The 16,176-nt window shown below is 42.7% G+C and overlaps 1 protein-coding gene across 7 annotated transcripts in view; it reads right to left on the bottom strand.

Annotated features, from left to right (window-relative positions):
- Positions 1–312: 312 nt before the first annotated feature.
- LOC126995607 (uncharacterized) overlaps positions 313–16,176 on the bottom strand; it is a 198,522-nt gene continuing 182,658 nt past the window's right edge. For 6 of the 7 annotated variants that reach the window (XM_050855306.1, XM_050855304.1, XM_050855305.1 and 3 more), the window contains 6 exons: positions 12,059–15,176; positions 9,532–9,707; positions 8,963–9,153; positions 8,446–8,608; positions 7,900–8,282; positions 313–7,632 (listed from right to left, as the gene is read on the bottom strand). In XM_050855306.1, coding sequence (XP_050711263.1) covers positions 4,395–7,632; positions 7,900–8,282; positions 8,446–8,608; positions 8,963–9,153; positions 9,532–9,707; positions 12,059–15,176 — 7,269 coding nt within the window. In that variant the 3' untranslated portion in view covers positions 313–4,394. Of the gene's footprint in view, positions 7,633–7,899; positions 8,283–8,445; positions 8,609–8,962; positions 9,154–9,531; positions 9,708–12,058; positions 15,177–15,920; positions 16,039–16,176 lie in introns of those variants that run through there. The other variant, XM_050855309.1, reaches the window with a different exon arrangement.

Genomic DNA, 16,176 nt, shown 5'->3' on the forward strand with positions numbered 1-16,176 from the left:
TATATATATATATATATATATATATATATATATATACACACGAGGTTATGTGGCACTATTGAAAATAGGATGACCGTATATCTGTCCATCTGTTGATGTGACGTGTGATCATTAGAACGTAATTATGTAGTTCTTTTCTTTGACAGTTCCATGCTTCTCTTTTCTCTATAATTAGGTTTTGCATTAAACAGCTTACCACTTCGCAGCAAATACATCTCCACTCTGCAACAGGAACCAAAACTCTGAGGGCCACTCTATATGGCATGCTGGCTAAGGTGATTAGTAGTAGTGTGCTTATTTAAACACCACAGGTGTTCTTTGTTTTGATCATTTATTGAGGATGAGAACATAGACAGCATAATTATTGATACATGTTCCATCTACATTTGGGCTACTCTAGTATACTAACTCTATCGCAACCATCAGTGCACCACAGCGAGGCTGAGTGGTAGTTGGGTCCCGGCGAGATTCTCGTTAAAGTATAGATTTTTAGGCTAATAATAACAATCTGGGTTGTTTACATAGTGTAAAAATCTATAGGCATCTGGCAACTTTGATTATCTGGTAGCTCAGTTGAGAGACCCAAAATGTTGGCACATTAACATGCAACAGTCAACAAGAATACATTCTTTGTGTGGTACAAGATAGTTCAGACCATTAGAGGGATTTCCAATACAGTTATCTACAGAAAAAAAAAAAACTGCCATATTGAAAGTCTCTGAAACTACTGAACTCACTTGGGGAGGGACACTCAGACCCACAGCTGCGAGGCACTCTTGGCTGCTGGTACCATAACCTCCATACCATTACCTTGCCAGTACCTATCCATGACCAGCCTCTTAGCCACAGTCCTTTTTTGGGGGGTACCTGGTGGGGCTCCGCAGGCCACGTGTGGGGGCCATGCGGTACTATTGTATAGGGCTGGTCCACAAACGCGTGACAAATTCTACTGTGTTGAACCTGCCTTATTGCAGTAAAACTTATTTTTCTATTCATAATAGAAAGAAGATAAGTTTCAATGCAACATCTTTAGGGTTCAAGGTTTTAATATTGTCACATGTGCTACAAGAAAAATGTATGAATTACTTTATCAGTGCAAAGGCGACCTTAGGAGAGCACTGAACTTGGAATTCTTACAGAATTCTTCGCTATTGTGGACTACCTCAATATGGTAAAAACGAACAGTGGAGTGTTGACAAACTTCACAAACAATTTTATATATTATTGCATCTAAACAGAACATAATTATCAGCAAAGGGAAAAAGAGCATATCTATCGGCACATTGATTATAATCATTATTCATAATGGTGACGCAATCAACATCATGAATCTTGCACATGATTACCATGAATGATATTTCCCATGTGTTTCTATTTTGGAAATTACATAATGGTAACCCTTCACAAGGTTCATCATTGTTCACTCCCTCACATAATAACTGTTGGCTACCTTAAAGATAAAGTATGTACAAGCATGAGACTTTATCATCTATTCAGTAACACTGCCATCATCATTGCTTTCTCCTATCCTTGAATTCGAGTTCCAGCTTTGTTGTTTATGGTCAGATAAGGGTAACTGGAGTGGGAGCCAAGAAGTTTGTTATATCTAAATTAGACAGTCTGCCTCATCACAGAAACCCCAAATTAAAAACAGCTGCAACAGCGTGAAAATATATGAATAATACTGGTGTGTTTCTGTGACAAAAGAGCAGGAAACAAAGATTGCATAATAAAGACTGTGCACTTTCCTTGCGAACACTCTGTCATGCCAGCATTCATCAAATACTGATATATTATACCAAAGTCACATTGGCATCAATACCATCATATGCCTGCTGGGTTACAGCACAGTATGTAGATAGAATCATTTCATAGTAATGAGTGAATACAAAATTATGTTTCTAGTGACTGTTTACACACTTCATCATAGGGAGGATAATTTCATTATTTGTTTCAAGTGACAATAATGGCCCATATACTGTAGCATGCATGAAACAAACAAAACTCCAAACCTTATGTATTATACAGCCTTATGTACCAGTGGTTGTTTGGTGAACATGACAAATATGCCAGACATAATCGGACAACATCAATTCCTATGTCACAAAAATACATCTTGCCTTATGATCATGGGATGAAACAGGAATTATAAAAATGGGGTTCTGCGACAGACATATGACTAGGCCATAAGAGGGAAAAACAGATAGTGGTTATTTATATAGGAAAGAGACAGACAGAAATATTCAAAGATATCTCAACTAAGCCTGCGGGGTGTAAAGAGGAGTGCCACTATAACTTAAGAATGAGGGTGGTATTTAATTTGTACTTTAAAATCCAGCATCACGACTTATCCGACAATCAAGCGTTTGTTTACTTACTACATTAGGGCACCAGGAAGGAAGGCAACAGTGGCAATGTATATATGACCAGATGGGCAACTTTAGGTGAAGTGTAAGACCTTGTTGAGTTCTACAAACACCGCAATCACCACACAGTTGCTTTTAACTTTGAACGTTTTTTTTTTTTTTATGGTTTGGACATCATTAAATTATCTTTGGACATTAAAACAACCCGGTGAGAAAAGAAGTCTATCTTGCCTAGAGTTCACAATGCCACTTTAAAAAAACAGTAGGATGAAAAATACATGTCATCAACAGAGCTCATTCCAGTGGGTCCACCCCAACCCCTCTCTACATCCCGCTCATAGGTACTGCTACAAAACAATACTTCACTTTTGCCTTCAATAAAAGTATCAAAATGCATGTAAAAATACAAAAAGATTCTCAGGCTTATTTTTTCACTCTCTTTTTGCATGTAGCACAGGGTTAATATTATCCAAAAATTACAGCTTTTTTACTCCTAAAGGGTGATTATGAACTAGTGCACCTCATTTGTCAAGATAATTGATAGAAAAAGTAAAGGAAGGAAGAGATTGCAGAAAAGTTATTTGTACAAGAGATGATGATAGTAAGGCGACAGAGGCTTATGTAGCCAATCCAAGACTTCCGCAACAGTCATCAGATAAAATTATTATGAATGGCTGGAAATAGTTATATATCTAAATGTTATAAAGAGGTAGAAGAATAATCTCAAATTTTCAAAAATATAACAAAGACCTTTGTGGTAAACCAAAGGAAAAACAAATACTACAAAAAAAGCAGATGATGAACATCAAGTTACTAGATCGTTTGCGATCAACTGAAAATGCTGCTGAAGGAGTCTGTGTCTTGGCTGCATGCATGTGGAGGGCTTCAATCAAATTATGCCCATTGGCAACTTAGTCTAGACTGTTGCTTGACAAGACCCATATACATCACGCTCCTGTTGCCCATCATCTCCAGTTTTTAAGCCTTGTTACAGGCACACTGATAAAAATGTTCAAATGGCTGGCAGAAGCCAGTCTTCTCCAACGGAACGTGATCTACAGAGACTTATGACTTGCCCTTCTGGTGCAATTACGGTACTTTGGGCTGGGGATGTGTCCACAACTGCTTTGTAATGTTTTTGAGATTAAGAGGTGAGAATCTGAATGGGTGTACTTTGTATGTACTTAATGATCCTGTCTGTATGTCCTTAAAACAATAACATTATTAAGGCCTTCCTTTTGGCCAAAAATACGTTAGTAATTATCCTAAGAAAAATAAAGTACGTGGCTAAATTTCTTAAAAATGCCTTGCATAGACTAGTCATCATCTTGGCTTAAAAGTGCTTCATTTCCAAAAAAATAAATTCAAATATTAATGGAGAATATTTGAGCAATCATCTGATTATTCCCCACACCATTCAGAGAACACTTCTGAGTATTAAAAATCACCAGATATATACAGACTTCTGGTCTGTGTATGGTAGATTCAACATTATTAATTTTCGAAAGAAAAAAAATGCATTGCATTTAGTTTAAATTCAATGATCAGAAATATGAAAATTCTTACATTAAAACTAAACAGTCTGCATACTATATACAGGAAAAAATGATAAATAAGCCATCTAAGAAGCAACACTTCTGGTAAAACTACCTTACAACTATACAACTGATTCTTTAATAAAAAAGAGAATTTTCAGCAAACGTTCTACAAGACATCTTTCACTCATATGAGATCATTACACAAGTAATGGCTTGTGATATGGCAAAAGGTTACATACTGTACACTCATAGTTTCTCTTCAAAAACAACTTTCATTTTTTCAGTCACAAATAAATAAATATCGACTAGTGCTATATCTGAACAGAAAATAAGTTTTCACTCTTTGTGACCAGTAACACTGCAGCTACCATATTTTGAGCTTCTATAGCCAGCTCACAGCCAAATACTAAAGTTACACGGCATTTGAAAAGTAACACAGTAACAGCAAGAATCAAGAATAACAAGATTTAGGAAATTTGAGACCACACTCTCAACTCCCTTGCCATTCACTGTAAGGTCCAGTCACTCTAAAAGGTGGAGCATATCTAGTCTCTGACCAGGTGGGGGTTGGGTGGACAGGAGGTGCTCGTGGAGTCAATGGATTATAATTACTGGAAACATTAGTAAAATTAGGAAGTGGGGTTCCATGTGGCATAGAACCATGAGGCCCTGGGCTGTATGGAGGTGTTAATCCATATGATGGCTGAGACACTTGATTTGGATAACCAGGATTTTGGCCCATCATGACACTGTGAGGGTTAGAATGTGGACTTTGCATCGGAGTGCTGTGGGGGCTGGGCAGTGGAGTATTTTGAGAATTGATGTGAGGACTTTGCATGGGTGTACTATGTGGATTTCCATGAGGACTTGGCATTGGTGTACTCTGAGGATTAGAATAGGGACTCTGCACCGGTGTGTTGTGGGAGTTGCCGTACGGACTTGGCATGGGTACAACTTGAGTATTTCCATGAGGGCTTGGCATTGGGGTGTTGTGGGGGTTTGTATGAGGACTCAACATGGGAGATGGGTGAGGATTTCCATGTGGACTTAGCATTGGGTTAGTTAGAGGACTCTGAGCTGGATTGCCTAGAGGGCTATGCATTGGATTAGTGTGTGGACTTTGAAGTGAATTTATGTGAGGACTGTGCATGGGAGTGCCATAGGGACTCTGCATGGGATTACTGTGAGGACTGGGCAGAGGATTTTGAATTGGGCTTGTCATTGGGTTGTGGAGATGGTTTGGAACATTCTGAGAACTAGTCACTGGGATATTATTCATGCTATTATTCTGGTTTGTAGAAGCATGATTTTGTTGACAAGTAGCTTGAAACGAGTCTGGGTTATGCCCACAGCTATAGGGATTAAATTCTTGCATGGAGACATTGAACGGAGGTCTTCTGGGTTCTCTGTAGAAATTTTCATGCATATTTAACACCCCAGTGTAGTTGTGATCAGGTGATACTTGTGGCTTCTGCATGTGGACACTGAGGGTTGGGGCTGCAGTGGTGATTAAGTGAGCAGGGTGTGAGGCCATAGAGTAGGCACCAGCTTGAGAGGAAACACCATGCTTCTGAGTGGGACTGTAAGCTCTGGGGCTCTCCATACCAGATGGAAGATTTTTGTTACAAAGGGCATAACTAACTGGAGGAGACTTGAGATCTGGGTGATTGGGAATCCTCATCCCAGAAGGTCTGTAAACAGTGGCAGGTTTACTGTTAAGTTGGTGACCCTCTGGATGTCCAACTCTGTTGCCCATGCCAATGCCATGTCCTTCATTATGAGCTGGACTCATTTGTGAATCTTCCCTCACTTGGGTAACACCATTCATTCTTTGCACATCAGGCTCTGTTTTCACCACTGGATTACTACAATCTTCTGGGAACACAAAACCATCTTTCATCATTTTTTTCTTTTTCCTTGGAGAAGGTTTCAATTTACCTTCTTTGATCAATCTTTCTTCTTCACTTCTTTTCTTTTCCATCTTTTCTTCAAATCTAGCCCATCCATGATTTCTGTATATCAAGTTCTTATGCTGATAAAATACAAGGCTAATTCTCTGTGGATCACGTCTATTAGGTTTTCTGAGTGCAGTTGTGGCATGTAGTTCATGTTTGGCACATTCAAATAGCACCGAACCATGGGTCAGAGCAATAGATACACCTCCAATATCAGGATCATGAAAATTTTCAATGTTGTCACTGTTTCTTATTACAGTTTCAGGTTCCTTGGGTTTGTAATGCTGCTCACCACCAAAGGGGTTTTCTTCACTGGTTGAGTTGGAGAAAGGATTATTGTTCAATCTATCTTGATGGAAAGGCATTGTTTCTTGCATATTTGGTCCCCTACTAAATTGATTTGTACTTATATAGTGCATTTGGAGAGCTGGATCAATACCATTTTGCATCACATGTGGCATACTGCATGGAGTGGAATGAGTATTTTGTGGAGTCTGGGAAGAATGATGATATTGTTCATTCTGCATCTTGCTGAAATTGCAATGCTGATTTTCTGTTTTATTTGTACACTGTTGCTGCTGGATGCTCGTGGGGTGAAATAGTGGAGTGTTGGCAGTCCCTTGCCCACTAGATTTTGGTGATGAGACAGGAGTTAGTGGTGTGCTGACAGGACAGGCCTGTCCTTGGGGAGACTCGTGTGGAGTTGGTACTCCTACAGGAGCCACAGGGGAAGCCATAAGAGATGGGCAACTCTGAGGTGATTGTGTGCAATTTGAATGCGTTGCTGACTCAGTGACACATGAAGGAATTGGAGAAATACTGGGAGTCATTGACTGTGGTGGATTTTGAGGCGTGAATGATTTACAGTATGGAGATGGAAGTGGTGAGGGACATGGACTTGCTGATGTCTGTGGATTAGATGGAGTGACAGACCTTGCTGATGGTGAGCTGAGAGGTGATGCACATGGGCTAGTGGACTGAGGAACTGAAAACACAGTGGGAGATGGAAGAGGAGATGCACTAGGACTGACAGACTGAGGTGGTAGAGGTGTGGTGGAGCATGATGAAATGGGAGAGTTGATGGACTGAGGAGAATAGGGTCTTTTAGGAGCTGGAGACTGAGGAGGAGGCATTGAAGAATTTGCCTGGTGGACACTACCTTGTACTACAGGAGATACCTGGGAACCAACCACTGCTTTAGGGGAACTTCCAACTGACCCAACAGGAACTTCACCTGAACCACAATGAGATTCAGCTGTTGACATCTGCCCAGTGGTTGGAACACTCAGTCTTTGGTTTATCTGGCTTTCTGGAGCTGCAACACATTCTGCGCCCTTCTCACTTTCAGGAATATTACTGTCCACTAATAGTTCACTGGAAGATGCTACATCATCACTGCTTGTACTATCATTTTTACTTGAAATTATCTGGTCCAAATCACAAGAGAGTCCAAAATCATTATCTGGCCCAACTTCTAATACCCAATTATAATCAGAACCATTGAGTCCATAGTTGCTCAGAACATCATCTGGATCACTAAAGTCAATGCCATTTAACATACAGTCAAGGTCAAGTCCCAGTACATTGCCACAGTCTGCATCAAGGGAAGAGGTGGTCAATCCATCTATTTCTTTTCCTCTTCCTAAAGTGATTCTTGTTTTCCCTCTTCCTCTACCCTTGATTCGTTTTGGAAGGGGCAAGCCTCTTGCGAGTAAGTTTCTTGCCCGACAGGATAGAAGTGGTTCTGTTCGGAGTCGTATTTCGCATGGATATCTGGAAAGGAAAAGGAAAAATTACATCTAATGTAATTTACTTTTTTCTAATTGAAATGTACAGTTCTATCAATAATTTGTCAAGTTATTTACAGATTGTTACTGATATTCAATTCAAATATACTTTTAATAAAAAAATAATTAGATATTGTTTGAATTGAGCATCATAGTGAAGGATTAATTTTCATTCAAGTGTGAGAAGTCTGAAATTTCCTATTTAAGCATTACAGAAAAAAAAAAAAAACAAAAAAAAAGCATTCCGACTTACTTTGAAAGCACCTCAAGAGCACCTGACTGAACTTTGGATTCAAAAGACTCAGGTGTTCCATCTTCACCGGTTGCATCAAGGATGTACAGAGGTAATACATGGAGCTGCTCATCATCCGGTTTGCTGAACCCTCTGTGCTTGGTTAGCGTGGCCACCACAGTGCAGCCATTGTTCATGTTGTGGTTATCTTTGTGGGAGTGGGCGCAGAAGTCTGCACAGGCTGTCACCCCTGCCCATGGACGGCCCCCTTTGAAGCCCAGGCGACATTCAAGGCTGTCAGTCTCAAAGGCTGTTTGATTTTTGTATGCTTCAGGAACGTACTTTTCATACACAGGCGCTAAGACAGTGGCCAGAGTTTGTATCTTGTGTTCTATTTCGCTTTCCTGGAAAAGACATTTTTCCTCATTATGATTATGTAGATAATGATGAGATGAAGCATAGGGAAAATAAATAAATACATATCGTTCAAGCATAAATGCCATCTCAGAAAAATTACACATTAATATTAATGATTCTTTTAAAATCTGCAAAATAGTTTACACATACCTCTTGCTCATCTGTTAATTTGAACTTTCTTGCAGTTTTACTGCGTGCATACTTGCACATGTTATAATACATGGACCATGAGCAACCAAAGCTGAATGAAGCACCACAAGTCTCTGGATCCAGCCCTTGGCAGATACAGGTGCGGTCATCATTAACACCACATCTGTAAAGCAAGGTACATAATTATTATTATCTCCAACACTTACAGTAATGGCCTAAAAGCAGCAGTGATTCTGTTGAATACAAGACCATTCATACTTGTTCACAATATGATGAGCACCAATAATGATAAAGTGCTCATAATATAGCTCTTTGACACTCAACTTCCTCATCCTGAGGGCATGTGTGTGATTGTAACCATTGTAATTATAGTAAAATTACAAAAAGTGAAAATTCATTAGAGTAGTCTGAACACTACAACCATTGAAGGTCTTACTGATATCCCCTGGTTCAAAAAACTTTGCTGAGTATTATCAGTTAAAAGAAAATAAAACTATAAAAGAAACATTAATTTTACCTCCTTTCAGTAGGAGTTCCAAATTTGTTTAGCTTGTAGACCATTGTAGAGTACAAGTCATCAGCAATATGTACTGGAACTCCTTCCCAGGCGACAAGAGTAATCACTATCCAGGATGTTGAGCAAGTGTGCTTTAGTCGGTGTTTTACCATAGCAAGAGTCTTCTCTTCTGGACCACTACGGCGGATGATCTGAAATGAGAGGAATGTGAAAACTTTATAGAAAAAATGAGGTTAAGAATTAAACACACTCCATTTTTTAATGTAGAAGTGTTTTGCAAGGCTTCTACACGCCTGCATAAGTTGGTGAGCTACAGATGTTAATGAAGGATGATAATTCAATATGGAAAATCTGTAACCAAGAGTGTAATTCCCTATAAAAGCCAATGAATTCTGAAGACTGTGTAAGTATGTGATGGCAGGCATTTTAATTACTTAAAAATAAATTATTAAAATACATTAGCATAATACATAAATATCTAGCAACTTTATTTTACTCCATATGTATCAAAATATAAGTTGTGTAAAGGACCAATAAAATACTCATTAAGAGTGAAAGTTTATACTAACCCATTTGGCCAGTGGGCAGCCAGCATCGGTTTTTCCTTCTTTACCAGTGTATATAACCTTCTCTATTCTAATGGCTTTGCCCGTCTGTCCTGTATGCTGCTCTAACTTGCTCCGCAACTCAGGCAGGGAAGAGGCAGCACCAAGGTGGGAGTAGATAGGGCCAGGATCTGGGGTTCCTGCAACCATAAAATTAATTATTACACACATAAATCTTGCAGCACATACAACTATGAAAATAACAAAAGGACAAGAAATTTAAATATTTGTTTGAAAATTTGTTATCAAAGCTTTATGACAGTATAAAAAGTAGTACTAAAATAAATGAAGGAATATATTTCCCTTTATATGAAGTTTTTACATATATAATTACTGCATCATTCAAAACTCATGCACAGACATTCAGATGATGACAACTTACTTTCTAGCAGTGATCAGGTCCAGGCACCCATGCACATGTTTCTATTCAAAGCAGAGCCTAAGCAATAGTAACATATAAGCAGTATAAGCGAAAATTGATAAACATCAATACATTAACTGCTTGAAATAAGCACACAGTATATGGTAACAGTATCCATCAGCACTAAACTCTTCTTGGTTTTATTATTGTAAAAAAAAAAAAAAAAAAAAAAACATGCAGTGTATGTAGCCTATTCTGAAAAGTATGAGGTATGCAAGCACAGAAATGGACAGCAGCAGGCAACACTAATGAATACACACACACACACACACACACACACATATATATATATATATATATATATATATATATATATATATATATATATATATATATATATATATATATATATATATATATTTATAATCACACAAACACACACACTTAACAGTAATCACTATTTTGATCACAAAATAACTAACAGCAGCCGCATATTTTTTGAACACAGGAAGCGGACGCCGCCGCTGCCGCGTCGCGTGGGGGACATACATGCATCTGCCGTATGGCGGGGAGGGCTAGTGGCTGAGGGGGAGATAGGAGGGTGGGGGGTGCGTTCATGGTAAGCCTGCCACTCGAAACATCAATCTGAGATAATATTTCTGTGCATGCCTGGCAAAGTACACATCGTTTATATTATCATGTACCTAATTCTGATTTTTCTCCATTATTCGCCTGGGTGTTTGTGTAACATTACTGTAGTCTACCATACTCAGTACAACAAAACTGGCGTTACTCTGGGGCCCTGATGGAGGGAGGATACACGTCCCGGGGCAGCAGTGTGAGCCCTGCAAATCGATATCTGGGCAATAAAGCGTGGCAGGAGAGGCGGCCCGGCACGTGTCGCCCAGCACGCGCCCTCATCCCGACCCTCACACCGGACTGAGATGAAAGCCCCCCTAGGCCTTGCTACACGTAACATTACTCGATCCTTGTATATTCTTATGGAACATCAAATATGTCTAGGCTGCTAGTGTCGTTGAGGAGACGCTCCTTTACCAATGATCGATTTAAGATGAGGTGAAGCCCGAGAAAGAGCGTCGGAACAGTGTGCCTCGAGGGCTCGAGGCTCTGGTCTGCTGCAAAGTAAGTTATCGATCCGGGGGTCGTTAGGAACGTGCTGTGCCTTGCCCAGTGGGAGTCCTATCCATCGCGTCACCTCAGTACTACGAATGAAGCTCACGATATATTTGCCAAAAGGTATAGTTTCATGATGTGCAACCTCCATATAAACATATTAACCACAACCTCACTCCAAGCGGTCAATGAGGTAAGACTCAAAACGCGCCTTTCCTTTCCCACAGTTGTGTCTTGTCCTCCCTGCATGCTCATGCCACTTTCCTCCATGCTCCGCCCTGCATCACCAGCTACTGAACCTCAAGATGGCGCACCAGTTTTGAAATAACCACTTCAACTATGAATAAAATCATATATCAGGTGCAGCAGAAACTACAGCCAATCACACAAAAATACTGAAATTATGATTAATAGTAATTTCAAACCATATATGACCAATAAATTGGAAAAAATTATCTAAAACGGTGGAGTGCCGCATGACAGAAAAATTGCATATCACCTAAAATTTGTTGTGAAGAGCTGCACCATGCTACATACTCATAAACACTGGATCTCAAGGTGGTGTTGAATGATCCTCAAAATATACTGGAAAAATATGAAATTACACCCTCAACTAGCTTGAGTGAGACTTTTTAAAAGCAAATATCGTTCAGTACTTTCGTGTGATAATTAGTGTCTGCCACTATACACAAACCATGTTTGTACACCTACGTGAAAACAGTAATCTGTCTCCACTCTGACAGCTCAGCTTGGCAGATAAAATCTATGCAGATAACCAAACCGACAACACTCAAGCATGCTAAGTGAAACTTTGTTTTGGCGTTAGATGCAACATGCACCCCCCCCTCCCCCCACCCACCCAACAGAGAGAGAGAGAGAGAGAGAGAGAGAGAGAGAGAGAGAGAGAGAGAGAGAGAGAGAGAGAGAGATGGGGGGGGGGGGGCTTGAGAAGCAGGCAGCATCGCAAAGAATGGGGAGGCGATGCACAGTACTCACCAGGGGGTACGACACACGAACAGCGAGGGATTTCCAGCTCGTTCTGGCGCAGGCGAGCCTTCAGGGCCTCCAGCTCTGACTGTTCTGCCGACGGTGGTGATACTGCAGGACTGCCGGGACCCCCTTGTTGCTGTTGTTGTTGCTGCTGTTCCTGCTGTTGCTGCAGCATTTGTTGTTGTTGTTGTTGTTGTTGTTGAAGCAGTTGCTGCTGTTGTTGCTGCTGCTGTTGCTTTTGTTGCTGAAGCATGAGAAATTGTTGTTGCTGCTGCTGCAACTGTTGCTGCTGTTGTTGCAGCTGCTGTTTTTGCATCAACAGTTGCTGCTGGTGATCGTGTGGTTGATTATTATTAAGAATTTCGTCTTGCTTCTGTTCCTGACTATGCTGTTGTGGTTGTTGCTGTCGTTGTTGTGGTTGCTGCTGCTGTTCTTGTTGTTGTTGTTGCTGCTGCTGCTGCTGCTGTTGTTGTTGTTGTTGTTGTTGTTGCAAAAGCAATTTATTTGCCTCTTGTTTTGCTTCTTGTGCTAACTGTTGTTGCTGCTGCTTTTTCTGTTTTTGGTTCTTCTTCTGTTTTTGTTTTTTAGTTTCCTTTGGTTCTGGCTGCACTTGTTTCTGTTGCTCTTGGTTGTTAACTGTGTACTCCATTTGCTGCAGTGGATCTTGCAACTCTTGAATTTTTTGTTGTTTTTGTTGTAACTGTTGTTGAAACTGTTGATGGTGCAATTGCTGCTGTTGTTGCATTTGCTGCTGCTGTTGTTGTAACTGCTGTTGATGTTGCCAATGGTGCTGCATCTGATACTGTTGTCGCTGCTGATGCCACTGCTGTTGAAGACGCAGCTGGTGTTGTTCTTGATGAAACTGTTGTTGTTGGAACTGATGTTGTTGGTGATGTAGCAGCTGATGCTGTTGTTGCTGTTGCAAGAAAGACTGCTGTTGTTGCTGCCGTAGATGCTGCTGCTGTTGGTAGTGCTGCTGCATCTGATGATGCTGAAAGTTTTGCTTCATCTGTCCACAACTGTCCATCTGTGAGCCATTGAGGTGCTTTCCTGGCAAGCTGTTAATCTGACAGTTTTGTACTTGAGGCTGCAGAGGGTTTTTCTTGAGTGCACATGTATCCTGGTCACTGTCTGAAATATGGGATGGACACAGAGGTGACTGTAGTTGTTGTTTTTGGTGTACAGAGCTTTGTCGCTGTTGTTTGATATGACTGGTGGCTGACGTTGATTTAGGTGGCGACGACGACGTCTGGGAATTCGTGACAGTAGTTGTTGAGTTTGTGTTTGAGGTAAAGTCCAGAGAGACTTTCTGAGACTGGTTGGCAGAGGCAGGGGACCCCGAGGGCCTTTTATGACCCCCAGATGTTGTAGGGGACGGCCGAGGTGGCTGAGGCCCGGCGGGGGTGGGTGGCCGGAGTGGTGACAAACCTGCTCCGGACACATTAGCACACGCAGGCCGAGACGCAAACGGACCTGCCCCCCTGACCCTGCCAAACCGAAAATCCTGCCGGCTTTGGTTGGCATCTGGACTGTCTGGGAAGTCGTACACGGACAGTTTCCATCCGGGGTCCTGTTGACGACCCACGGACTCTGGCTGATCTGACAGCGGCTTGTGCTCCCCTTGGTCTGGCGGCTTCGGGGCTATGCTACTACCAGGGACTTCCGACTCCTCTTTTACTTCCATTCCTTCTAAAACATTGCATTCACTTTTCATCTGCACTTCTTCTTTTACCTCTTCCTTAATTTTAATATTTTCTGTCTTTATTTCACTATTTTGACACTGTGGCGCAAGTGGTGTCCCCAACGGAGGGGTCCCGTCATCTAAGTGTTTGTCTTTGCTACCACCAGTGTTGGCGTGGGCCATCGTGGTTTCCACACCGCCCTTCACATCAGTACTGTTAGCATGGACTACAGAGCCCGGGCCAGACTCTGTAGTCCTATAGGCTAAAAAATTCTGAGCCATTTTTAGGGATTCGTGCATCTGTGCAGGTTCAGCATTGGCCACACTTGTGACAGCGGCCACATGACCCGAAAAATGCACCTCTCCAAGAGGCGGAGAATCAACATTCCCTCCAGAGTAGGTTCCACCTTGCCGAGACATTATCATGTTTTTTAGTCGACTCTGGACGCTGACAGAGCCGTGCGGGCTGCCCTGTGGCACGCCCGCGCCCCCCTCCAAGGCTTGACCCGAGTACCCGCCCGCAGTCACTCTAGAGCCGAGTAAACTCTGCGTGGGGGGAGGCGGCGGGTACCCAGGCTTCTCGTTTGGGTGGTCGGGTGCATGAGGAGTGTGAGGGGCATGGGGTGACGGAAGCGTTGTCATGGTGAAGCCTCCCGTCACCGGTGACGCTTCGGGGGCAGATACTGCTGGTGATGACATCGGTGACTTGAACATGCCACCTGGTTGTTGTTGCTGCTGCTGCTGTTGTTGTTGCTGCTGCTGCTGCTGTTGTTGTTGCTGCTGCTGCTGCTGCTGTTGTTGTTGCTGCTGCTGCTGTTGTTGCTGCTGCTGTTGGTGTTGTTGCTGCTGCTGTTGCTGTTGCTGCTGATGGAAGTCATTAGATCCGGGGAAACGGTGGTGATGGGGAGATGAACCCCCCACTACCCCGTTTCCCTGGTTTTGACTTAAAAAACCATTGGGTGGGCCGTTTGAGAAGGCGGGGACGGAAGTCTGCGGCGTCTGTGGGGAGAAGTGTCCCTGCGGCACGTAGCCGCCGTTGCCGTTGTCACCGCCGGCGTTGAATTGTCCATTGAACTGGTTATTGTACTGCGACACGGACACGCTGGGGGCAGGGGGCGCCGGCGCTCCACTCGGCCCACTGGGGAAGTTGAACATGGGCTGCCGAGGTTCGAACTGATTGAACTGGTGTGGTGGTGGTGGAGGTGGGTGGGGCATGGGCGTTGGGTGGGCCAAACCAGGTGGGTGGAAGGGTGGAGGCCACTGTCCTTGTGGAGGCCCCTCACCTCCCCAGACGGCGTTAGGGAAACGTTCCCGCATGTGAGGGAAAGGAGGAATCTCCGGGGGCGGCAGGGGTGGCTGCTCGCCCATTCCAGGTCCTGGGAAGAAGGGCATCATGGCGCCCATGCCAGACTGTCGACGCTCCATCTTCTCACCGCGTGGCGTCTGAAAAGAAAAGAATGGCCATTAACATCAACAAACCGAAGGCAACACAATACCATGCACTTAACTAAACACTTCAGTTATCAGTTGCTGAGCGACTCCCAAGTAAATACCATTGCAACCCTCTTCGGTGAGCCTTACTGTTGGTAAACAAATTGAAGTGTACTAGCTTGGTAGAGCACGTGCTGTGTACCGAGATTAGAGTTTAAGATTCCCTGCCACTGTGCCATGTGCCAAATGTTTACAAACAAAAACATGTGGGGTTGTAGTATAATGGCCTTTAAACTGTTCTATTAGAAAAGCGAATTCTGGTTGCAGCCGCTCCCCTACTTCCCTCCCCTTGAGAGAAAGAAGGGGAAAGGGTCCCCTTCACACCCTAGGGGAAGGGGAAGTGTGAGGGAAGATTCATGCCAATATCGCCTTTAGGAACTTCACGCAATCGGACCACCGTTCAAATGTCATTCTTATTTCCCCTAACTCAACAGGTGATGGTGGAAGGAGGAAGTGGTCATGCCTTCACGCCACCCTCACCCTTTCGTGCCCCCACCACATGGCCTACTAATCCTGCACTGGAAGCGTATTTGATTTATAAGATCACTCGACCTTGAGATTTCCATGGTGCAAAAGTAGATTGACCTTTGCTCTCTCCCCTGGCTTCATACCCTTTCCCTCTCATGCCCTTCCTACCGTACTTGGTGACTGGTCTCCCCGCCCTTCAGAAATATCCACGCACCCTCCTTTCCTCACCCCTCAAGGCCGCCAAGGTCGGGACGTGACGCGAGGTTCGGCTTGCAGCAGGATGGAGGGGAGGAGGGACGGCGGCCGGAGATGGTTCACGAGGGTCTGATAAGATGAGGTGGTGGTGCCTACGCTCGCTCTCTCTCTCTCTCTCTCTCTCTCTCTCTCTCTCTCTCTCTCTCTCTATATATATATATATATATATATATATATATATATATATATATATATATATATATATATATATATATTCTTACACCAATCT

Source organism: Eriocheir sinensis, chromosome 8 (assembly GCF_024679095.1).
Source record: "Eriocheir sinensis breed Jianghai 21 chromosome 8, ASM2467909v1, whole genome shotgun sequence".
Classification (NCBI taxonomy): Eukaryota; Metazoa; Arthropoda; class Malacostraca; order Decapoda; family Varunidae; genus Eriocheir; species Eriocheir sinensis.